Source organism: Peromyscus maniculatus, chromosome 19, assembly GCF_049852395.1.
Source record: "Peromyscus maniculatus bairdii isolate BWxNUB_F1_BW_parent chromosome 19, HU_Pman_BW_mat_3.1, whole genome shotgun sequence".
NCBI lineage: Eukaryota > Metazoa > Chordata > Mammalia > Rodentia > Cricetidae > Peromyscus > Peromyscus maniculatus.
Window position 1 is genome coordinate 51,621,295 of NC_134870.1, and position 23,514 is coordinate 51,644,808.

The 23,514-nt window shown below is 51.6% G+C and overlaps 2 protein-coding genes across 3 annotated transcripts in view; both read right to left on the bottom strand.

Moving 5' to 3' along the window:
* Positions 1–617: 617 nt before the first annotated feature.
* On the bottom strand, positions 618–16,121 carry Myoz3 (myozenin 3). Its single transcript, XM_006985122.4, has 7 exons — positions 15,819–16,121; positions 14,293–14,354; positions 8,323–8,477; positions 6,660–6,713; positions 6,425–6,560; positions 5,992–6,154; positions 618–2,793 (listed from the first exon to the last, which is right to left on the bottom strand). The coding sequence occupies exons 2-7, from the start codon at positions 14,351–14,353 to the stop codon at positions 2,625–2,627; spliced, it is 738 nt and encodes a 245-aa protein (XP_006985184.1). The 5' UTR covers position 14,354; positions 15,819–16,121; the 3' UTR covers positions 618–2,624.
* Positions 16,122–17,952: 1,831 nt separating this feature from the next.
* The window catches only part of Synpo (synaptopodin), a 56,022-nt gene continuing 50,460 nt past the window's right edge, over positions 17,953–23,514 (bottom strand). For both annotated transcript variants that reach the window (XM_016003674.3, XM_042264301.2), the window contains one exon: positions 17,953–20,567. In XM_016003674.3, coding sequence (XP_015859160.1) covers positions 19,899–20,567 — 669 coding nt within the window. In that variant the 3' untranslated portion in view covers positions 17,953–19,898. The remainder of the gene's footprint in view (positions 20,568–23,514) is intronic.

Below are 23,514 nucleotides of genomic sequence, written 5' to 3' on the forward strand. Positions count from 1 at the left end.
AGACGCGTCCGCCTAGTGCTGTGTGCATCCCTCTGCAGCCACACTGCGGATGAGCCAGTGCGTGATCTGTCTGCCAGCTCGGCTAGGCAGGGTTGCTGGTCAGCTCTGAGCTGCTCTTCATTCTCTATGTCTTCTCTCACTTCCACCTTATTCCTCTGGGATACATGTGGGAACTTGTGGCTTACTGGTTTTTCATGTGTAATGCAATGAATGTATCTGTAATATGAAGTTATTTAGCTTTTTGAAATTTTTTGGTGGTTCTGGAGACTGGAAGTAACTTTTTTAAAGAAGGGATCATTTTAATGGAATCTAAACAGAAAGGTACATAAAACACAGATGTACAACCAACTTAGACTATTTTAAAGTAGACATCTGTGTAGCAGTCAGCCAGGTCTAGAAATGGAGAACCTGCAGTCATCTCAGAGAAGTTCATGTTCCAGTCACTCACATCCACACGCCCTCTCCTCCCGACTCGCCACTGTTCTATGTTGTGTCTTTGCGTAGTAACCACACAGGAGTTTGTTCGGCTTGCCTTGTCACCACTCTGCTTCTGAGAGGTACCGTGTGACTACATCTAACTAGTTCATGATCACTGCTGCCAACTCCATCAGGCTTCTCAGTGTTTTGTTGGCTAGTCTAGGCACTTTATGTAAAGAAAAGGAGACAAAATTAGAAGTTTGTATGAAGGACTTGCTAGGTTCCCAAGTTACATGAGATGTTTATTTGCTTTTCCAGGATCCAAAATGTCCTTGTTGAATAACAAACAGCACACATAGTATTCACCAAAGACCAGTGGTTTACCTGTGGTCTGCAGGGATGGAGCAGAGTACAGGGTAGGAAGGTACAGGGGTGTGCATGGGAGGGGCCGTGCTGCACAGACACGGTCATATTTTATTAGCAAAAATCACGTCAGAAGAAGGAATAAGGACCTGCTTTAGGGTACAGGACCCCACCCTCCCAGGGTCTATTCTGCACTCTCAGAGCTTCATAAACAATCCAAGTCCTCCTACTTGCCAGATGGTGTTGGTTTATAGATTATGGAAATTTGGCTTTGAATGACAGTCCCAAATCCAAGAGAAACATCAACTGCAAGAAATCCCAAGATTCAGGGTACTGGTTCCCTGGAACCAGGAAGGGGGCTAAAGCTCCACAGAGCAAAAGAGAAATACAGCCACTGTGTCGTCCAGCCTGGCTAGCGATTCCTGTCAAAGGAAACCCTTATATCACCAGCTTCACACGGACCTGGAATCCTGCATCCTCACAGCCTGCTTTATAAATGGCATCCACAGCAGATCTATTCCAGCAGGAGGGGCGGAGCCCTGGGACTGTCCTGTCCTGTGCTCCCAAGCCCTGCAGAAGACCAACACTTGTCTTCGCCTTGCAGGTAGAGAAGCAGAGGCCCAGCAGGAAATGGCTTCCCCAAGTTCACGCCACTCAGAGTAAACCAAATCCCATCTAGTGGGGTGCCCCTGGTCCCCACAATCAGTTAAATTCTAAATCATAAGACATGACACTGCTCCACTATTCCAGAGTGAGCAGACATCAACTCAGCCAGTGAAATGATTCCTCTGAGTCCTCCATTCTGACTCTGCTCCGGACACCTCATTTCCCTTTAGAGATTGGATATCCACATCTCTAGAACAGGGTTTGGAGAGAACCACCACCGAGACACCCACACCGCACTGTCCGCAGTGGCCTCCTCATCACTTGAGTGGAGGATGGGAAGGTGTACGTGTTCCACCTTGTACCTGTTCTGGAAAGGGCCTCACAGGCTGACCCCCACTTTTTCCTCCCCTCCTGTCGCAGGCCTTGGCCCTTGTGGACTTCCTGATCTCCAGCATTGCTCCTGGGCCCCACACAGCAACCACTGAGGCCCTGGCTCACCTCTTCCTCCTTTACCCAGTAGATCCTTGGTCTCACTCCACCTCAGCACATGCTAAACACGTCCTCTCGTCACCCCCTCTTTCCTTGACAAGCTCCCATTTCTTCTAAGGTCTGGTTCAAGTCCTCTGGGAAGTGTCTGAAATCCCACCACCCCACCCAGGGTTCTTCTGTTCCATGTCCCTTGGCTCTCAATTGTCAGTATCCAACTGCTTTATAGATCTCTTCCCTATCATTTCCTCTCGAGACTGCAGCCTGGCACTGTCTAGCACAGAGCAGATGTCAGAAACACTGAGAGCATGTGCAGATGAGAGCTGGCTGTGTCTCAGTAAGTGGGAAGTCATGGGGTGCACATCTGTTAATCAGCACTTGGGAGAGGGAGGCAGAAGGATCAGGAGTTCAAGGTGGTCCTCAACTACAGTTCATAGCCAGCCTGAGTTACAACTTCTTTTTTATTCTTTTTTTTTTTTCTTTGTAACGATAAGAGTCTTATGTAGCCCAGGTTGGCCTTAAATTCACTATCTAGTCAAGGATGACCTCAGACTTTCGGTCCTTCTGTCTCTATCTCCCAGGGGCTGGGATCTTAGGCATACCCACTATGCCTAGTTTACGTGGTGCTAGGAATCAAACCCAGGGCTTTGTGCTCATTAGGCAAACATTCTACAAACAGCTGCAAGCAGAGTTAAGATAAGCATGGCATTTCTTGAGCCCCGAAGCCCAGGGATTGGAGCTTCCGGTTGAGGCTACAGCTCCTCAGACTCAGGGAGCTTCCGGACCCAGCCCTGAGCAACTCTGTTGAAACTGGGTCTGAGCCGGAGGAGTTCCAAGCCACTGAAGGGCTCCGGGACAAAGGGGGTGCCTGCTTGGAAAATGGTCTCCCCGACCCGGGGTCCTCCAAATGGCACTGGGGTCCTGGAAAAGAGAAACAGGAGAGATGGGCCGTGAAAAAGAGGTAACAGACATATGTGCACGTGTGCTCACACCCAGCCTCTCTCGAGGCCTCAGTTTCCCCTTCTCGGCAGCAAAGATCCATACTATCATTAGCTGGTCCTTAGTCCTGCCTTGTCCAAATCTGTTCCCTGTTGAAGTAACAGGGAGGTTTCGAGTTAGAAGTGGCCTAGGCCAAGTTCCAGGCTCCCCTCCAGCCAATGCCAGAAGAGAACAACACTGGAAGGTGGATTTCTCTTTCTTTTTCCCCACTTTCCCTTACAACAAAATACCCACACCCCGGAGGACAGAGGACTTGGAGGAGCACCAAGAATGAGAAACGGCCAAGTGACAAGCAGAGCCCACCACTTCTCCCCCACGTGAGACATCCCACGCTGATGAGGAGGCGGGGGACAAAGCCTCGCTCATCATCTGCTGCTTTGGTGTGTGGATAAATCGGTGCTTTTACCTCGGAGGGCAAATGAGCAGAATCGCTTTCAACCTGGAAACGTGTCAACTGTCACCCAGGAACTCTGTTTCTAAGCATATGGCTGGAGGAGGCTCCTGCCTGCTTGTGTGGAGAAGCAGACAGCAGAGCATCACCGAGCGGGAAGTAGCCCCGCGCCCTCTGAGGTGGGGAGGGGTGGACAAGCCAGAGACACAGAAACTCAAGGGAAAGGGAAACATCTGTGTCCGAGGGGTGGGTTTCAAAAGCACAAAGCTGGGTGAGAAAAGGAAGCTACAAAATGAAACAAAGTGTCCGTACACACACACACACACACACACACACACACACACACACACAGCAATCACCCTCTGCTTGGCAATGGCGGGTACAAATGGTCTGTGATCATAGGGCATCCTGACAACCTTGTTACCACTGCAAAGGAAACCGTTGGCGAGTGGCCAACAAAGAGATCCTGTCTTTACTTCAGGGGTGTGTTCACTCTGGATTCTCCTGCTCCCTGCCTCTGCCTATGCTCTCCCACATATCAACAGTAAAGTCTCCACCATACCTGGGAGCAGTCATGTTCCTTTCCTTTCCTTTTGGGTTTTTTGTTGTTTTTTTTTTTTTTTTTTTTGTTTTGTTTTTGAGACAGGGTTTTTCTGTGTAGCTTTGCGCCTTTCCTGGAACTCACTCTGTAGCCCAGGCTGGCCTCGAACTCACAGAGATCTGCCTGCCTCCTCCTCCCGAGTGCTGTGATTAAAGGTGTGAGCAACCACCGCCCGGCTTCCTTTCTTTATTTCTTTTTTTTTTTTTTTCATTCATCTGTTGCTGAAACCCAGGACAGCCATGTTTCCTTTTCCTTTTTATTTCTTTTTTTCATTCACAGTTGACTAATGCTGCATGTGATTTTAAGCCTTTTGCTGGGAGAGAACAGTGCTGGACATTGAACATGGTCTCACGTGTGCTCAATCCCTCAGTTATATTCACAGTCCTTTTTATTTTAACCAATACATGCCAGGCAGTGGTGACACATGCCTTTAATCCCACCATTCGGGAGGTACAGACAGGTGGATCTCTATAGTTTGAGGCCACCATGGTCTACAGCGTGAGTTCCAGCACAGCCAGGGACACACTAAGAAACCCTATCTCAAAAAACCGAGAGAGAGAGAGAGAGAGAGAGAGAGAGAGAGAGAGAGAGAGAGAGAGAGAGAGAGAGAGAGAGGAAGAATACAGAAAGCAATATTCCTAGAATTCCCCTGCCGTGGGGACTAGTGGAAAGGGCTTTGCCTCTGGGTGGAATTGCAAACCTTGGCCAGGGTCTGGGATCCTGCCAGGGCAGTACTGGCTACCCCAGCTTTGCAGGCAACAGCTGAACCCTTCAGGAGCAGGCTGGGCAGAGTCTGAGCCCAGCAGGCCTCATAGCCAGGACTGGGAATCCAGAGTCCCCGCTGGGCCCTGCTCGCCCACAAGAGAGCTATTCCTCCTCTGCCACCTCAGCTGCTCCTGCTGTCCCAGAAGGGGCCTCCCTAGGACCCTTCGGCCACTAGGAGAGAACCTCAGCTGCCATTCTGAGACACAGGAGTGAGGAATGCCTCCAACTCAGCCAGGCAGGAAGCCAGCTGCCAAGACGGAGCCTGCTGAGGAGTTGAATAGGTGGTCAGGCATCCGGTGAGGGCCTTGGAGGGGCAGCAATTCTGCCTGGTGGAGAATTTTAGGCTCTCACAGACTCTTCTGCCCAGTCCACTGTTTAGAACGATCAAGTCCCTCTCTACTGTGTATTCTCAAGGACCCTATCCTTCCAGCATTTCTCTTAGGGCCTGGCCAGGCCCTCTCACACAGTGCCTGCCTCTCAGACGATCTCCGATCTCCGTGTGTGGTCTCAGCAGGTACCAAGCCGGCTGTCTGGCAGCCTCCTCTCTGAACTCTTCTTCTTGTTCTCACTCACTGCAGCCCAAACCAGAGGGAACATGTTCAGAAACAGCCTCAAGACAGGGAAAAAAAAAAAGACAACTGTAGTGGAAACACCCCCAGCTGGGGCCCCTCTGCGGATCCACCTCCTTCTGGAACCTGGGCTACGCTTCCTGGCTCCCAGAGAAGGGCTACCACCATTTCTGCCCCATCTTCCCATCCACTTTCCCCATCATGTCTGCCTATAAGCGGCAATCGCAGTGGAAGCCCTAGACCTAGAAGAAGCTAGCTTATTGTCTGACAGAAAGTTCGCCTAGGACTTCTCACGTCATCTCCACAGCAGCCTTGTGTGCTTGAGAATGCTGCATTTTACAGGTGGAACGACAGAGGCGCAGAGCGTTTTAAGTTCCTTGTCCAAGGCCGGACAGCTAGGTTTGGAGTCTGGGACTTGAAGGCCAGGGCTGCCCACCTCCTCCGGGTTCTGTGACTGAGCAGGGGGTTCATATGCCTGAGCGTGGTCTCTTCCTTTGTACAATGAGGGGGAATCTGGTACTTGCAATATGTGATGGAGGTGTATCGTGTTCACCTTACACACACACACACACACACACACACACACACGCACGCACGCACGCACGCACGCACGCACGCACGCACGCACGCACGCACGCACGCACGCACATCTATTGAACACCTAATAGGCGCGAGGCACTGCTCTAGCAAGGTCTCAGTAAACATCTACAGAGGGCTGGAGCTACAGCTAGAAAGCAGAAAGAACGCAGGCCTCCCCTCCCCACCCTGTTGTGTCCCATGCAGCCTGGTTTTACTTGTTGAAGTTGCGATAGTCGCGGAGAATGGGGGTGCGACTTCCGCCGCCACTGGGGTAGTCTCGGTAGCTGACGAACTCCTGCCACGGACAACGGTAGCCCTTGGGGATGGCGGTGTGGTTGAACTTCTCGGGCGGGATGCCCTTCAGCGGCTCCGCATAGCCTGGGGGTGGAGTGGAGCTGGTGACAGGCACTGCCTGGGCTCTGTCATCCCACCCCGCGGGCGGGCGAGCAGAGCCAGGGTGGGGGAGAAGCGTCAAGAGAGCGGAGGTAGGGGTGGGGTATGTGAGCACAAGGCAGCCTCCCGATCCCAGGACGTCTGCAACAGGGGGTTCCAGCCTGCGCTGAGACACAGATTCTCTGTGACTAACCAGGGACACTTGTGGCGACTCTTTGAGCCATTGGTGCCCCAGGGCACAGAGCGGCCTCTCACCTGGCGCCAGGGCGCTTGGACTACGGACCGACTCGACCCCAGCCACTCCCGGGTGGGCGATCCTGGGGTCCCCCGGTGATCCCTGGAACACGTGGAGCTGGGAGCCTTGGTTCTGCTCCTCCAGGCCATTGGGAACCTGAGTACAGGGGCGAGCATTCAGAGGCGATGGCCAGCGGCCCTTTAGCGGCCCGTCCCTTCCCATAGCTGTCCCTGGAGGAAGGGGTCCCTTCCTCACCGTCCCCTGCGCCGCTCTGTCAGCCGCTTTCCCTCGGGCACTTCCCGCCAGGATCTGTGGGGGGAAATAATCAGGCAGGGGCGCTCAGCGAAGCAAGAGGCCAGGATTTCACCACCACCACCACCACCACCACCACCACCACCACCACCACCACCACCTAAGGGATGTGGAGGGAGAATGTAGAAGGCGGGGGAACCTGGGAATGTAGATGGTTTACAGCGGTGAGCCAGTGCCTGTGATGGAGAAATATCAATAGCAGTCTTTGCTACTGTAAATCTAGTCAGAATAAAACACTTCTTGAGCCTCAGTTCCCTTCATGGGTGGTGGTGGTGGCGGCGGCGGCGGCGGCGGCGGCGGCGGTGGCGGCGGTGGCGGTGGCGGTATACTGATGGTATGATAACGTTGACATATCCACCTCCTACACGTGGAGCCCCTAGCAAACACTGTCTCAGGCACATGGCCAACAGGGCCATGTGCCATCTCTGTCCTCCCCACTCTCCCCCCCTCCAGTAAGGTCCAGAACTTGAGTGGTAAAGGGAGAAATGCACTGGACTTCGTTAGTATTTTCCAAAATTACCTGCCACCAGCAAACTATTATTTCGTTGTATTTTGAGGCAGGGTTACTTATGAAGCTCAGGCTGGGTTTGAACTTGCTCTGTAGCCAAGGACAACCTTGAAATGCTGATCTTCCCCACCCCACTTCCACCTCCCAGATGCCAGGATTACAAGTGTGTAGCACCGTACTGGTTTTGTGTGTGGCTGGGGGTGGAACCCAGTGAAAGACCCTAGCCCTTCAGGCTTACACCCCCAAGCCTCAGGAAAAAAGAAACTTCAAGCACCAGGAAATGAGAAACTAAAAGAACTAGTTCCAAGGGCCACCTGACTCAGCCATTATTCAACCACCCCTACAATGTAACAATGTATAGAGATTTCTGTTAAGAGATGTGCTCAACTGTGACTGGGATAGTTGCAGATGTTCCAGGAAGGACCACTGCGACCTTTGTGTAAACTCCACTCCCGCCCTGATACCCCCCCTTGAGGTTTCAGGAAGAATGTACCTGTTGACGTAACTGTACCCCCTCTGTGATCACTCTGTAACCAGACCATGATCTTGTGAAACGAAATTGTATGGGAATTGTAATCTTCTGGCTTTTGTGGGTTTTTCCTTTAAAAACCCCCATGGGGCTGCAGTAAGAGGCGGCTCTTGCTCCTGGGAGCAGAGTTTGCCCTTCTGTACAGAAGCTTCAAAAATAAATCCTCGTGCTTTTGCATCAACTGGACTGGAGTCTGGGTTCTTGGGGCACCCACTTGTGACCCTAAAAACTTTGGGGTCCAACACCAGGGCTTCTTGCATGCTGGACAAGCACTCAAGCAGGTGAGCCACACCATGCCCCCTAGTCTTAACTTTGTCTCCCTGTCAACCAGTTCTTCTACTGCCTTCTCCTTCTCCATTCCCTACCTAAGACCAAATGAAGTCTGAACCGCATCTGTCATGATGTAAACAGCCCATAATAGCATAATCTAATGAGGACACGCAGGACACCCCACTCCACCCACCCTCCACCCTCCACAGACGTCCTCAGTCTGGCTCACTGACTTTAGACTAACCACTGGCTCCCTCTTGGCCTTGATTTCCCCCAAGAGCACATGATGGCTTACTCACACTCTGCAGACTTTCTGAAAGCTCAAAGGTAAACTTCTGTACCCGGCGCTGCCTCTTCTGAAAGAGCAGGGATCCCGGGTTGTTGCGGAGAGACAGCTCCTCGATCATCAGGTCCTGAGGCACACTCAGCTTCTTCCCCAGGTCCAGCGAAGGGACTGTGGGAGAGGTCAGAGAAGGCTCTTACCTCAAGGCCACCCTGCCACTACTCCTGGGTGACCCCAAGCCTCACGCTTGCCATCACTAGGCGCCATCATTCCTTGGAACGTTTGCCATCTGAGGGTTTAGAAAGGTACCTCAGGCCGGGTGATGGTGGCGCACGCCTTTAATCCCAGCACTCGGGAGGCAGAGCCAGGCGGATCTCTGTGAGTTCGAGGCCAGCCTGGACTACCAAGTGAGTCCCAGGAAAGGCGAAAAGCTACACAGAGAAACCCTGTCTCGAAAAACCAAAAAAAAGAAAGAAAGAAAGAAAGAAAGAAAGAAAGAAAGAAAGAAAGAAAGAAAGAAAGAAAGAAAGAAAGAAAGAAAGAAAGAAAGAAAGAAAGAGGCACCACAGAGATTGGTGGGCACGTGCTCAGTGATGCTGAATGCTGTTTCCGAGGTTCTTGGCCGTTTATACTTACTCCGTGAATTTCCTTTGCACTTCTTTGCCTATGCTAGTGGTGAGAAAGGATCGGACTCCAAGGTTTTTGCTTTGTTTTGTTGTTGTTTAAGGGAAGCCACAACAAGAGATAATTAGAGAAGGGGAAGACTTCTGACCAGAGCCTCTGGGAGGGTGGAGCCGTCATTCACCAAGATGAGATGAAGGAGGAGCTGGTTGCAGGGAAGATGAGGCGTTTGGCTTGAGACACATTCTTTAAATTTTACTTATTTGTTTATATTTATTTTTGGTTTTTGAGACAGGGTCTCAGGTAACCCAGGCTGGCTTCAAACTTGCTATTTAGGTGAGGATGACCTTGAACTCAGATCTTCCTACCTCCCCTCTTGAGTGCTGACATTACAGACATATACCTATACTGGCAAGCCCAACTTTGTCTTTGTTATTTAAAAATGGTCTTTTAACATTATTTAAACAGCATAACTGTTTTAAAAAGTTATAAAGTACAGATATAAGGAAAGAAGAAAAATAACATTATCTGCCACCCAGAGATGTTCAACCCAGTGTACACCCTTTTCTAACCTTTCAATCACTATATAGTTTTATAAGATTTAGTGAAATCATAGCAAAAAATGCTTTGTGATGTGATTTATTAAAGAGTTCCCTTTTTCCAAGTGAATACATTTGTGCTTCTGGGTTGTTTTGTCAACCTGACACAAAACGGAGTCATCTGGGAAGAGGGAACCTCAACTGAGAAAATTTCTACATCAGATTAGCCTTAGAAAAATCTGTGGGACATTTTCTTGGTTGATGTGGGAGGGCCCAGCTACTGTGGATGATTGATTGATAAATAAAACACTGATTGACCAGTAGCCAGGCAGAAAGTATAGGTGGGACTAACAGAGAGGAGAATTGAGAGAACAGGAAGGCAGAGAGGAGGAGATGCCAACCTGCCATCCAGGGAGCATCATGTAAAGCCACAGAACATGTGGCAACATACAGATTAACAGAAATGAGCTAAGTATAAGAGTAAGAGCTAGGCAAATGCCCTTGAAACCTAGAGGGGCCAGCAAGGAGAAAAATTCGGATGAGGGAGCACCTGGAAACCAACTCCTGAAAGACTTCGGAGACAGGCAGCCCCAGGAGTCAAATTCTGCTGACGTGTCAAGCCAGGTGAGACCGGAAGACTGACGGTCAGAGTTACCAAGTTGGGGTCAGTGGTAATCTCCACTAAAGCGTGTCCATAGAGCATTTGGCTGTGAAAGTGTGACTGGAGAGGGCTCGAGAGAGAAGGGCAGTGGAACAAGGGGGTCATGAGCCAGAAACAGGATGTAGGATGTTCAGGGAGTGCAGCTGTCTAGTTTCTTCAAACAAGAGGAGACGGAAAAAGAAAGAAGAGGAGAGGGGCTGTTTGGGATTACATGACATTTAAGAGACATCGCAACCAAATAAGAACCGTGTGCCTCACTTGGGTTCTACACATCGGGGCTGGAGGGATGGCCCAGCATTTAAGAACACTGGCTGCTCTTCAGAGGACCCAGGTTCAATTCCCAGCATCCTCAAGGCAGCTCACAACTGTCTGTAATTCCAGTTCCGGGGCAGGGGGTAGGGGTGGGGGGGCGTCTAACACCTTCTCCTGGCCATGCAAGAACTGCATGGATATGCTACAGATACATGCAGGCAAAAACACCCATACACACAAAATATAAATAAATACATCTTTAAAACATTTTGGAAACTCAATCTGGAGACCACACTGGCCTCAAAGTCAGAGATCTGTTTGCCTCTGCCTCCCAAGGGCTGGGATTAAAGGCATGTGCCACCACCGCCCAGTTTAAAAACTTTAAAAACCATTCATTGTAAGAAATCTGAATACAGACTAGTTCTTAGATGGCACTAAATCATTACTGCTGATTCTGTTCAATGTGCTAATATTTTGTGACAAATAGGAAATGTTACTTTTCTTCCTCTGGTTGTAGGAATTGGAGATAGAGGAGGGGACATGCTTTTCAGAGGAAGACTCTCCTGCCTCCTGATGCTGCGTGGACCTTCCTGTCTCTGCCTCCTGATACAAGGGTTACAGGCACCTGCAGCCATGCTCATTGCATTTCCCATGGGTGCTGGGGGTTGAGACTCAGGTCTCCGTGCTTGCCTGGCAAATGCTTTTGGCCCACTGAACCATACCCTGCCCCCATTGCCACTGTCAACAAGGAGTCAGCCTACAGCTAAGCTACCCTTAGTCAGCCCTGTGCACAAGAGCACCCAGGCTCTTCTTTCAAGGATCCCACCGTAAAGCAAGCTTTGAGACCACCATCACGAATTGGTTGGATAAATATGACAGGTCCGAAACAATGATGTGCTAAGGAAGCAAGCAGAGGGGGCCGCAGAAAGATAAATCGTGTCAGGATGGAAAGAAACCTGTGGCACACTGCTAAATGAAAAAGAAAGACAGCTGGAGGACATAAGCCATGTATGTGTGTTCATATAAAAAATGTTGAGCAGAAGAATCCACACCAGTATGCTGACAGTGGCTAGCATATTCTAATTGTTTCATTATGAAGAACTTCCAAAGCCATTCATGTGGATTTTGTTTGAATTTTTCAAAAACCATTTTGTGTGTGTGTGTGTGTTTGGATGTTTTGCCTGAATGTATGCCTGTGTGCCACATGCATACAAAGCCAGAAGAGAGTGTCAGATCCCCTAGACCTGGTGTTATAAACAGTTGTGAGCCCCCAAATGGATTCTGGGAACTGAACCCGAGTCCTCTGGAAGAGCCACCAGTGCTTGGAACCATTGAATCATCATCTCTCCGGCCACTTGTCTGGGTATTTTCATCGGATGTGTTATTTACAAAATCACAAAAGAGGCAGCAGATCTGGGGACAGAGAGACCAGCAGTCAAATCCCGGCTTTGCTACCGACCTATCAGGGCCGCCTGGCTCCTCTGAGCCGTTTCTGGTCTGCAGAACGGGGTTGATAATATGTAAGTTAAAACTGTTATGAGGTTCAGATGGCTTAATGAATAAAAGCTTCTAACACAGTGTCTACCCCATAGCATCCAGAAATAATGGTAAGTGTTTTGATTTGCTATTGCTTTTTTGGGGGGTGGGGCAGGTTTCGAGATAGGGTTTCCTTGTATGTAGCCCTGGCTGTCTTGGAACTCTCTCTGTAGGCCAGGCTGGCCTCGAACTCAGAAATCTGTCTGCCTCTGCCTTCTGAGTGCTGGCATTAAAGAGGTATGCTACCACGGCCCAGCAATTGCTATTGCTTTCCCACGGCTACTTTGAATCTGAAAATGTCATTAGTGTCTGTGATGGTTTATGAAAAATGTCCCCCGTAAGTTCAGGATTAAAATTAAGTATTCAATCCCTAGGCACTGTTTAGGAAGGTTATGAAATCTTGAGGAGATAGGGCTTGCTGAAGTATATCACTCGGGGGCTGGCTTCGAGAGAGTGTGACATGACCCCGCTACGAGTGTTTTCTCTCTGCTTTTTGCTTGATGTCGAAGATGTGGTCTCTCAGCTTCCAGCTCCAGCCACCTGCTGCCATGCCTCCCCCTCCATCATGGCTTCTCCCTCTGGAACTGTAAGTCACGACAAACTGTTTCTTCTGCAAGCTGCCTTTGTCATAGATTTTTTTTAAACAGCAACAAAAGATGACTAATACATGCCATAGCAATAATCATGTCTAGTGTAAATCATGTGTGTCAGTATTTGGGGGTCTGTAGTTAACTATATGGGCAAGAGATATACCATTCACTGCATGACTCTGCCAGCTGAAGCATCAGTACTCCACAGTTCCCATATATGAGCAGGCAAAGTCACGGATGATACAGTCTGGGAGTGTGACTCAGCGGTAGAGTGATTGTGTAGCATTGTCTAACATGAAGCCCTGGATTTGATCTTTAGCATCCAAAAGCAGTGTGTGTGTGTGTGGGGGGGTTCATAAAAACAAAAAGAGGTAAGAACACGCAGGGTAGGTTAAAAGAATAACTCACACACAAATCCATACAAGGTGGAGGTTGTAGTTCAGTTGTTAGTGTTTGCCTAAAATGCACTAGGCTCCGAGTTTGAGTCCCAGAGCCACATGAAACCGGCCTGGAGGCTGGAGAGATGGCTCAGTGGGTATGAGCATGTGTAAGCATGAGGCTCTGAGTTTAAACCCAAGTGCCCATGTGAAGAGCTGCACTCCTAAAATCCCAGCACTGCAGGAGGGCAGAGACCAAGGGTCCCGTGGACCAGCTGGCTACTCAGTCGAGCTCTAGGTTCAGTGGGAGACCCTGGGTTCAAGGAATAATGTTGAAGATAATAGGGCAGGACATTCAATGTCCTCCCCTGGCTTCTGTGCGTATGCAAGAGCGAGCGCGACACACACACACACACACACACACACACACACACACACACACACACTCATCCACCTGCTCCCGCCCACCCCCACCACATTACACTCTCGTTACAGTCATTGCCATTGTCAGCTATACAGCAAGTTTGAGACCAGCCTGAGATATATGGGACCCCGTCTCAAAAAAATTATTTCTAAAAATGAAATTTCAAGCCACGCAGCACAATTGTTGAGTCCTTCAGTTCTCTGACCGAGACAGAACAGCAAAGGACCCCGGGCTCCTTTATTTATCTGTGTCTCTGTTGCCATCTGTGCCAGTCACCTGGGTATTAGTCCAAAAGACAAGGGTACGGGCCGCACCCCAAACCATGGTCCCAGGAGGCGATGCTGTGGGTCTGGATTTTAACCAGCAACACAGAGCCACTGAGGTCACGTGAAGGCTTGAAACTCCCAACTTAGCTGTAGCTGAATTAATTTTTAGAGTAATTGACGTGCTCTAATGAATTCCAAGATTATAATGGGGGCTCTCAAGGGGGCCTTATAAAATTGCTGAGCATGGATTTGGGGGGATTTGTTCCCAAAGTTGAGCCATGTTTTAGTAAAATGGTTTTAGGCCAGCTGATCTGCCTTCTCTCCAGCCCCCTCCATGCCTTACCATACACACACTCCTATTTCCAGAAATGGGGTTGGGCTACCTGTCCTGTCGCCAGGTCTCTCCATGAGACTCACAGTTGGGCTGAATCTGGAACCAGAGGGAGTCCTTGAAGTTCAGTTTGGCCTTAGAGAGGGCTGGGAACAGGGTGGTCTTGGAATCCAGGACCAGTCTGGGGTACTCAGCTGCCGCGGAGAAGGATAAGTTCCCACAAACACCTCACAAAGTATCCTAGCCCAAGGGCATACTCCACAGATATGTCTAGAGACTGCTGTGGAACCCTCACTTGCTTCCCCCAGCCCTGGGGCCAGCGGGCCTGAATGGCCATAGCCTGAGATCAAGAGGAGTTTGTGGAACGTAAAGAACTGGGTCCACCTTACCTGGTCCAGCAAGATCTCCTGTGACAGCCATCACTGGCTCCTTCTGCTCCTTGGGGATCATCCTGTGGAGGAGAAACGCCCACAAATGGCCCAGGAAACCTCCCTTTTCTCCTCAAACCTCCTCTAAGTCCTTGTCACCCAGCCCCAGCCCTGAGCCGACCATAGTCACAAACAAAGGCTAGAGGAGTTAAAAAGCCTGTAAGGTCTCTACAGGAAGGAGGAGACTGTGGACTAGGAGGCCACACAGATCAGAGGCCAGTCTACTGGGAAATCACTCTCTTTAAGGGCTTCTCTCTAGGGCCCTGTCCCCGTGCCTGGGGCTTCAGGGGTGGGGAAGGTAGGACCTCAGGCACAATTGTCATCTACTGCCCTAAGAGCACTATCTGGAGGCTGGAAGAAGTTGGGGGGGGGGTTGTGAATCAGGCCAGGGCTACCCTGGACTCTACACACTGGTGCTTGGTCCTGAGGCTAGCCCAATGATATGGGCAAAACCATCACATCCTTGTCTCTCCACCTTTGAGCTACTCCCATGGCAGCAGAGTTATCTCCGGTAAACGCCAATATAACCACCCAGCTCTGCCAGCTCCCCCACTACAGTTCCCCTTCGTAACATTCTCCTTTTGGAAATCTGGCCCCTGCCCACCTAACCCAGTTCCCAGCAGCACCTCAAGGCCCCAGCCCTCCGCTGTCCCTTCCTGTCACCCCTTATCTTTCTCTTCCTTCACCCCTCTCTTGCTTTCCAGGAATCTTGGGGCAGATTCACAGAGCCAAGCCCTGGAGAACCCTTGTGAGTTCCCAACCCAGTTTCCCTAGCATGGGTCAGAAAAGGAAACCTTGAGTCCCTCATCCCTGGCCGCCCCTGTCAGTGCCCCTCTTCTTGGCTTCCAGGTCTTTCTGTGCTCCGTCCGTGTCCCCATACACAACGGGACCCTGGTGGACACTGACTGAGCTGAGTCCAGGAGGCTCCCTTGACTTTCTCTGCAAGTATGAGCAAGTAATCACCAGCTCCGTGCCTCAGTTTCCCCGCTCTGTAATTTAACAGCACTGGTTAGACTAAACCATAGGAATGGGCTTCCAGATATCCACCAACCTCTAAAACTGAATGCAAATCGGAGCATGTCTGCACACAGTGGAGGGTTAGGGTCGCAAGACAATTGACAAGCGCCAACTGTGACTTCTCTGAGTTAGGACACCATAGTCCTCAGATCTGTCCCCAGATAAACATTCACAGGATCTGAGCAGGGCCCCTAATTTACAGTCAGGGAGTTGTCTCTCTGCAATGCCTAATGATCCTGAAGACAGCAGAGCAGTTACCTCTCCATCACCTTTAACCCCAGCCTTCCCATCTGATGATGTCCAGGACCCTGAGAGCTACTGGTTCCCTTCCTCCTAATGCAGACCCTAGAGCTCTGTGAGGCCCAGACTCCCCAGATCCCCTGCAAGGCCCTGAAAAAACGACCTCATCTCCTCTGCCCACTCCCCCTAGGTCCCAAGAGCTCCCAAAGATGAGAGGATAATGCCTGTACCTGATGGGGCCACAGTAGGTGGGAAGGAATGTCAGGCACTCAAGACTAACACCTCAGTCGTGGGGGAGCTGGAGTTGTATGGTCAGCGCCTACTGCGGTCTCCCTGGTCAGCGGTCAGTGAGCAGGGTGTGCCCTACAGCCTGTGCTGGCTTCAGCTGACAAGAATCACTCTCGCCTTGTCCGTGGGTCAGCCTTATTTCGGGCTGCAACAGGAGCTGGAGCCAGATGCTAAAGGCGCTGGGCTCTGGGGAAGGAAGACAGGTGCCCCGGCAGCAGGCCCTTGCAAACAGAAGGGCTTGCACCCCCTGGCTGCACACACGTTCACATCAGAACTCTTCGGTCACCCGGGAACGCCGGAGATTGGCTGCGTTCGCGGAAGCTTGGTAACTGTTGTACCCCTAGTGTCTTGAGTAATGCCTAATAGGGAGTCAATAGATGTTTGCTGGGTGAATGAAGTGGATGGATGGAGGAATAAATGAATGAATTGGTCCCCAGTATCTTTTCTTGATTTTTCCTCTCTCCTCCTTTTCTCCCGCTTGCCTTCCTTCCCTCCCTTTCTCCTCTCCCCCGCCTCTCTACTATCTTCTCATATTCCCTGAGCCTCTATCCATGGGCTAAAAACAAACGTGCCAGGACTCTATCTTCAAGGAGCTTAGCTAGCTTAGACACAACCAGTGAACCAGCCTTTGGGCTACTGTATCTCTAGCATTGCTTCTGAAGGAGCTCAAGGAGCAAGGAACACAGCGCCAGCTCAGTGTGGAGCCTGGGAAGGCCTCCCAGAAGAGAGGACGTTGGCACTGGGTCTTGGAGGATGCAGCTCACCAGGCAGAGGGGCCAGGGACCCTGCAGGTGGAGGATAGATCTCTTCTTGCAAAGACTGTGGAGGGTTGGCCCGCAGGGGCAGAGATAGGAGCTGAGGGTGGGGCTGGGAGTTCAGACCAGATTGGGGGGCGGGGGGGGGGGACAGGGGCCAGATTTCCAAAAGGAAATTGTGTTACAAAGGGCTGATGAAGAGATTAAGCCGGCGGAGTGTGATGATGAGATTGACATTTTCCAGAGACGCAGCTGCTGTACACATACAGGGTTGAAGGGGGCCAGACTAGAGGCAGGGAGATTGTGCGGTAGCCAAGAGAGAGATGGGGGCGGGGGGCGGGTAGCTGGCTCAGGGTGGAGACAGAAAGGGCAGGGAGGAGGTGGGGGTATTGAGGGGCGCTTGAATAATGCCCACATCTTGGAGGTGGTCTGGTAACGGGTGGTGCAGGAAGGGAGGAGCAGGGGGAGGGGGTCAGATGGTGAGCTCATTCCATCATGGATGAATTAGTTTGAGGCACTGAGCACTGGACAAGAGGTAAGGGAGTGAAGTCACCAGTCGGCAGTCAGATACTGACTGTACTCAGGTTCCAGCAGAAGTTGTGACCTGGTAGAGGCACACAAGTCAATCCCAGGGAAGGGTGGGCACAGCAAGAGCTCCCTGGAAACAGGGTGGCAAGCACCTGAGTCTGTCACTGCAGATGGCCCCAGTGGACCTTTCTGATGCCCATTTGGGACAGCATCCTGGGCTCTGCTCTGAACTCAGCTTTCTGCCCCTTGGGTTGCTCGGCCCAGTCTCTGCTGGGCCTGAATCTAAGAGGGCAGGACTAAGGGATGTCCTCATCTAGAAGCAGGAACACAATCACTCTCTCTGAGCCAAGGTTGGCCCATGGGAATTGGGCCCAATGACCCTGGTCTCACTATAGTTGCCCATAGTCACATAGAACCTCCCCCTGGAGACTCTTGTCCCATCCTGGAATCCTGATTTCAATGAAGTAGTAGCTGAGCACTGGACCCTGGCCCAGCGTGGCTCTGCCCACGCCAGCAACAGCATCCTGTAGCAGACACCACTTAGATCAATTGTCCCATCACTCAGATGGGGAAGCAGAGACATGGGGAAGGAATGGTGTCCTCAGATCCACCTAGCTAATCAATGACAGATCCTAGGCTCCAATCCAAGGACTTCTGTGGTCCCAAGCTTTTCCACCCCGTCTTATGACTTCCAAACTCCCAGACCGTGAGTCTCAGATATTCTGTGGACTGATGTATATTTGGGAGGAAGAGAAAGTCTTCCCGAAAGGCAAAAATGACACAGGAGGCAGAGGAATGCAGAAAGCATTTATTGCTCTGAATTCTACAAGAGGCACGAGGCAGGATACAGGCAAGCTCTAGTGTGTTGGAGAACATAAGGGAGAAGGCAGTCACTATGACAGAACAGCAGCTCAGAACTGTCAGAACTGTCGTTTCTCAAAGCTGCCTCCTGCTGGTTCTCTGAGGAAATGCAGGTAGAAGCCGATCTATGCCACAGCATCAGCTAGATGTCTAGAAGTATCTTTTCTCTGGAAGGCATCCTTAGCCTGGGACTCCTTAGTTAGCTTCAAGGGATGCTGCAGCAGGTAAGAGCTTTGGTAAATGTGTTCATTTATTATTGACTGACCTCAGTGCCCTCTCATCTTCCCAGTAGGGCCTGGTTCCCAACCCATGGCCATTAGGAACCTGCCAAGATCACCCCTTTATCCCAATGCACTCCATCCCAAGCCCGACTTTATTCCATCCTGACCCTAGCTTCCCTTAGCCTTACTTAGGGGCTCTAGATCACCCTAATGTGGGGGGAAATCTACCAATTACCCCAAATCACATCATCCCTTGCCTTTAACAACATTCTGGTATTTTTTTTTTCACCTACATATATTTGCACTTCATTGAACTACAACACCAGTACCCAAGGTTCTGAATTCTGATATTCTGAACCTCAAGGGGTACCATCAGCCAACAATGAAAACCATATACCTCAGCTACATTCTTCCCAGTGTCATTCTTGGGGATTGGAATCAGAGTCACTGAAGTTTAGGGGACAGGCTCCTCAAGGCCACTGGGTAAAGGCATGAGCTAGGCCAGAGTGAGATGTGAAGAAAAATGAATATAACCGTGCCCACTCTTCTAGGCATGGTATAGACACTAGGCCGAGGCCTGAGACTGAAGGAAGGAGACATTCACTTGGTGGCCAGAAACACAGGCCCATACTGGCATACCTCTTTCCTCCCACCCAGGTTTATTTGTCTCTGAATTCAAGCCCTGTGGTCCTCCACCCTCATCCCCACTTTCTCATACTATGGGATGCACTTCAGGGTGAGAATCCTCAGAGGTCAGGAGCCAACTCTACCCAATACTGGAGTCTCCTCTATGCATCCTGGCCATGACTTACACATTCTGTTAACAAGGACCTCTTTCCAAATAGGTAAGACAGACTGGGGGCAGCCACGTAAGGCTGCCATCTCTTCTCTCCCCAGCTTTGAAAAACCCCAAATTTGCCATGAACAGGCCAAGAAGGGCAGAGGTCTGAGACCCATGGCCCCAGGGAACACTGCTCTGCCCTGGCCATAAGATACCCTGGCCACCCTGAGCTGCGTTAGAGAAAGTAGCATGGCAGGGCCTGGGGAGGATCTTCCAGCTCCTTCTCCCCAGAGGGGCCCAGCAGGGCCCAGCAGGGCACCTTGAGCTTGCCTGGGAGATCTCTCTAAAGGTCACCAGATAAAAATAGAGCTGGTCTGAGAAGAGATGGAAAACAGCTGTTCTGGCCTAGGACTTGGTGCCAGGAGCTGGTGGTCAAGCCAGGGCCTGGGCATGCATGGGTCACGGCCCAGGTTCTTTTCAACACACACTTCATTTGCCAGGCCGACGGAGGACAGAGTAAGGGAGGAACATGGAAGCCTGGCATGCTGCATGCAGGTCCAGGGGCAGGGAGCTGAGCTGCCTTCCCCAAGGCACAAGTGTGTGGATGGAAGGGGAAGATGTCTGGAGACTGCATCGGCCAAATCTGAGGGGCAGGGACAGGAGGCTCTTGCTCGGGGTCACACAAATGAATGATAGAGCCAAGGGCTAGAGCCCAAGTTTGAGTCACTAGCTACTCGGCCCTCAGGCCCAGAGCTCTCCTTCCCTGACCACTTTCTCTGGAGCTGTCCAATGAGGTCAGACCCTTTGAGGTCCCGGGGCTGGGGTCCCCCAAGCTGGGTGCCTCCTCTGGTTCGGCTCTCCCGGGGTGGGGAAACTTTAGGTGGTGCAGGAGGCCTCGGTGGGGAGACTACCACGCTTGAGCCTCAGGCTGCCATTCCAACCTCGAGGGCAGATGTTGTAGCCGAGGATGCCGGGCGACTTAAGCCCGGAGTCCTCGGAGTCGAGGGACACGTCGGAGTCCGTGGGTGAGCGGCGGTAGGGAAAAGGCCTGGACGGCGTGGCCTGCGGACTCCGGGGACTGGCGCAGGACGGAGGCCCGACGGGCAGCGGGCTCCGCGGGATCGGGGCGAAGGCAGCTCCGCGGAAGGTGCCCGCGGGGCGGGCGGGCTGCGGCGAGCGCATGCGCGGCGGCGGCGGCGGCGGTCCCCGCGGCGGGGAAAAGGGCCGCAGGGTCTCGGCGGCCGCTGGCCGCGGGGAGGCGCTCTTGCGCCGGGCCGCGTTGATGATGTTGCGCGCCAGGAGCGCCTGCAGCTGGCGGCTGGGGGGCCGCGCATCGACCTCGGGTCGCAGCGGGGAGACCGAGCGCTCGCTCCACGAGGGGGACATGGGCGGCGGCGGCGGCGGCGGCAGCGGCGGAGGACTGCTCGTGCTGCTCCCGCGACCCGGCTCCCACGGTCCCGGGCTCACCCAGCCGTCCAGGCTGCTGGGAGGCCGGGAAGCGCCCGGCGTCCAGGGCGGGGACGTGGGCAGGCTCTCGGGGCGGTCCTGGGGAGAGAGCAGAGAGGGCCAAGGGGAAGGTTTAGTGCCAGGTCTTCCAGAATCAGGGTTTTGGAAAAGATAGGAGTATGGTTGTCCATCATTCGGAGATGGGAAAGATACCCAACCAAGTCAGGTAGTGCCTGGTGTAAAAACGCAGGTGGCTCTACTCAGTGCAGAAGCTTTAAAAGCCTTTGCTATCTGGGGTCAGCCCCTGCTTGCTTTGGAGACGAGTACCCTCACTTAGTGGGAGGGAATGGGCACGCAATCGTCCAGCCATCTAGCCTTCAGCTTCTGGCAGGCACACCGCACACGGCCACAGGGGGTGGAAACACGTCTTTTTAAGTTACTATTTCCTATGTATGTCTAGAGTGTTGAACTATAAGGTTGTTTTATCTACTCAAAAATGTAACTTTAAATATATATAGGTTTTCCAAGACTGGGCTTCTCTGTTTAGTCCTTACTGTCCTGGAACTCACTCTGTAGCTAGCCCAGGCTGGCCTCGAACTGAACTCAGAGATCCGCCTGGCTCTGTCTCCCGAGTGCTGGAATTAAAGGCCTGCTCCACCATTGCCAGGCAAATTTCATACTTCTATATAGAAAAACATTTCTGAGACAGGATTTTATGCAGCCCAGACTGGCCTCAAACTCACTATGTAGCAGAGGGTGACTTTGAACTTCTGATCCTGCCTCTACCTCTTTTGAGTGCTGGAATAATTACAGGCATGTGCCACAAAGCCCAGTTTGTATTTAAAAATACTAACTTCCACTATTAAGATTAGGCCTCATGAAGGACCCTTTCAGCCCTGACTGTGTTCTGAAGTCACCTCCTCACTTCTTTTCCTTGGGTGCCCGGCAGAGGAAGTTCCTCCCGGCAGATGGAAACACAAAAGGAAACCAAGCCACTCACTCACCTCTGGTCAGTGTTCTCCCCCTCCCTGCACTTCTTGCCAAGAGGGACAGTGAGACTAGCTCTGGGAAAACCGGAGGGTGACCATCTCTGAGGTTAAAAAGCACTGCGCTGTTGTGGTGGCAAACCCACCTCCCACCTAGCTGAGTACTTATCCCTCTACATGTGTCACCCTCATCCATCATCTCTCACTTCTTCTGGTTAGGTCAGACTGGTTGGGAAGCTGGTGTTATCACATTCATTTTACAAGCGATGAAAATGAAGCCAAGAGGTGTAAATAACAGCCCACTGTGTTCTCTCCCCCACCAGTGTGTGTGTGTGTGTGTGTGTGTGTGTGTGTGTGTGTGTGTGTGTGTTTTCAAAGCTACACCATGCTCAAACAGTGTTAAGGGAGTTGAAAGTGGAGGGCTTGGGAATATAGGTTGTACCCGCATACCTTAAACTATCCAGCTGTTCACCCATATTCCAGAAATAAGCAGTCTACCTGGGCTTTTAGTTGAGTCCATGCTCACTAGCAATCATCCATTCATCTCAGTCCCAAGCTATCGGGTGGAGTCAGTGACGTCATCCCAATCAAAATCTATAATCACCCACAAGATCCATTCTTTCATCCAGTCAGTAATCTGCCAGTCATCCTTCCAACCAATGGAGAATTTAGTCCCTCCCACTCAGAAAAAAAACAATAGAGGCAGGTGGTAAATATTCTCCAATCACACGGCAGCAGCTGCCACGTGGGTTCAACCTCAGGGCCCTTTCACTAAAAAGGAAGACATTTTTGGTGGGATGTAATGCTGCAGGGACCTGTGGAGGCTTTTCCAGGATAGCCAAGCTCATTGAAGGAGCAACTTAAGGCCTCCTCCCCCTTTTATTCCCAGGGTCAGGGTTGTATGTGCCTATACAAGCCAGAGTCCCTGAGAGCTGTTCTCCAGCCAGGTCACCTGTGGGAGGCATACCACAGGCCTGTGGAGAAGAGCTTCAAGGGAGGTCCCTGCCCCTGGTGAGACAGGAAGGACTCGAGGCTGAGACCAAAGTCTCAGAGCCAAAAGCCAGTCAAAGGTGCTCAGGCATGTTCCCATGGTCTAATGAGTGCTGCCCTGAGCTCATGACCCAAGCCAGTCAGCAAATGTTTTGTTGTTGTTGTCTTAGACAGGGTCTCTCTATGTGGCCCTGGCTGTCCTAGAGCTCCCAATGTAGACCAGGCTGGCCTTGAACTCACAGAGACCCACCTGCCTCTGCCTCCTGAGTGCTGGGATCAAAGATGTGCACCACCACCACACCTGGCCCCAGACAACAATGTTAAGGCAGAACCAGAAGAGGCTGGAGGAGCTGTGAGAACTGTCTAAAAGTCTCTAAAGTTTTGTTTCTGCCTTTCCTGGACACAGGGGACGGCTGGATCCACCAAGTAGAAGGAAGTCATCAAATCCAGCCTGGACTATGAAGTGACATGGTTCAGGCTCAGGCCAAAATGTAGCGATGAGCCAGGCCTGACCTCGTGTTAACTGCCATGTCTCAGGACATGTGGGGGCAGAGGGGGCACAGTAAGGAAAGGGAGAAGGAAGCAGAACTGTTCGCTTTCTGCCAAAGGGCCCAAGCTCCTTGCAAATGCAATGGGTGGAAATGCAGAAAGCAGCAGCCAGTCACCCCAGCCTCTCAGCGGGGCCTTTGCATGGAGGGGGCGGAGACAAGAGCTGAGCCGTGAGCACAGTACTGCCCGAGACCAGGGGACTCCCAGGCTACCTCCTGCAGCCCAGTCATTGCACTTGGAAGAACCAGGGCCAGAGACAGGCAGGGGCTATGCAAAGTCACATAGGAACCAGGTACTGATGGCACAGCGTTTTCTTCTCCACCAGGGGAGCCAGGCAGGGTTGATGATGGATGTGGGAAACAGTCCAATTTAGATAAAAAAAGGAGAGGGGTGGGGACTGGAGAGTAAATGGAATTGTCTGGTGGAAGACATTTCAATCACACACACACACACACACACACACACACACACACACCTCAAACAGACCCAGCCATATCAGAACTAGGCATATGGAGGCACAC

Bases quoted from the DNA above. Each gene is read 5' to 3' on its own strand.
- Myoz3 (XM_006985122.4), bottom strand. From the start codon at position 14,353: ATGATCCCCAAGGAGCAGAAGGAGCCAGTGATGGCTGTCACAGGAGAT. The intron at 6,714-8,322 runs GTGAGTAAGCCA...TTCCCCCCACAG, and splicing joins TTTCAGAAAGTCTGCAGAGT to ATCCTGGCGGGAAGTGCCCG. The intron at 6,155-6,424 runs GTGAGAGGCCGC...CTCCACCCCCAG, and splicing joins TCCAAGCGCCCTGGCGCCAG to GCTATGCGGAGCCGCTGAAG.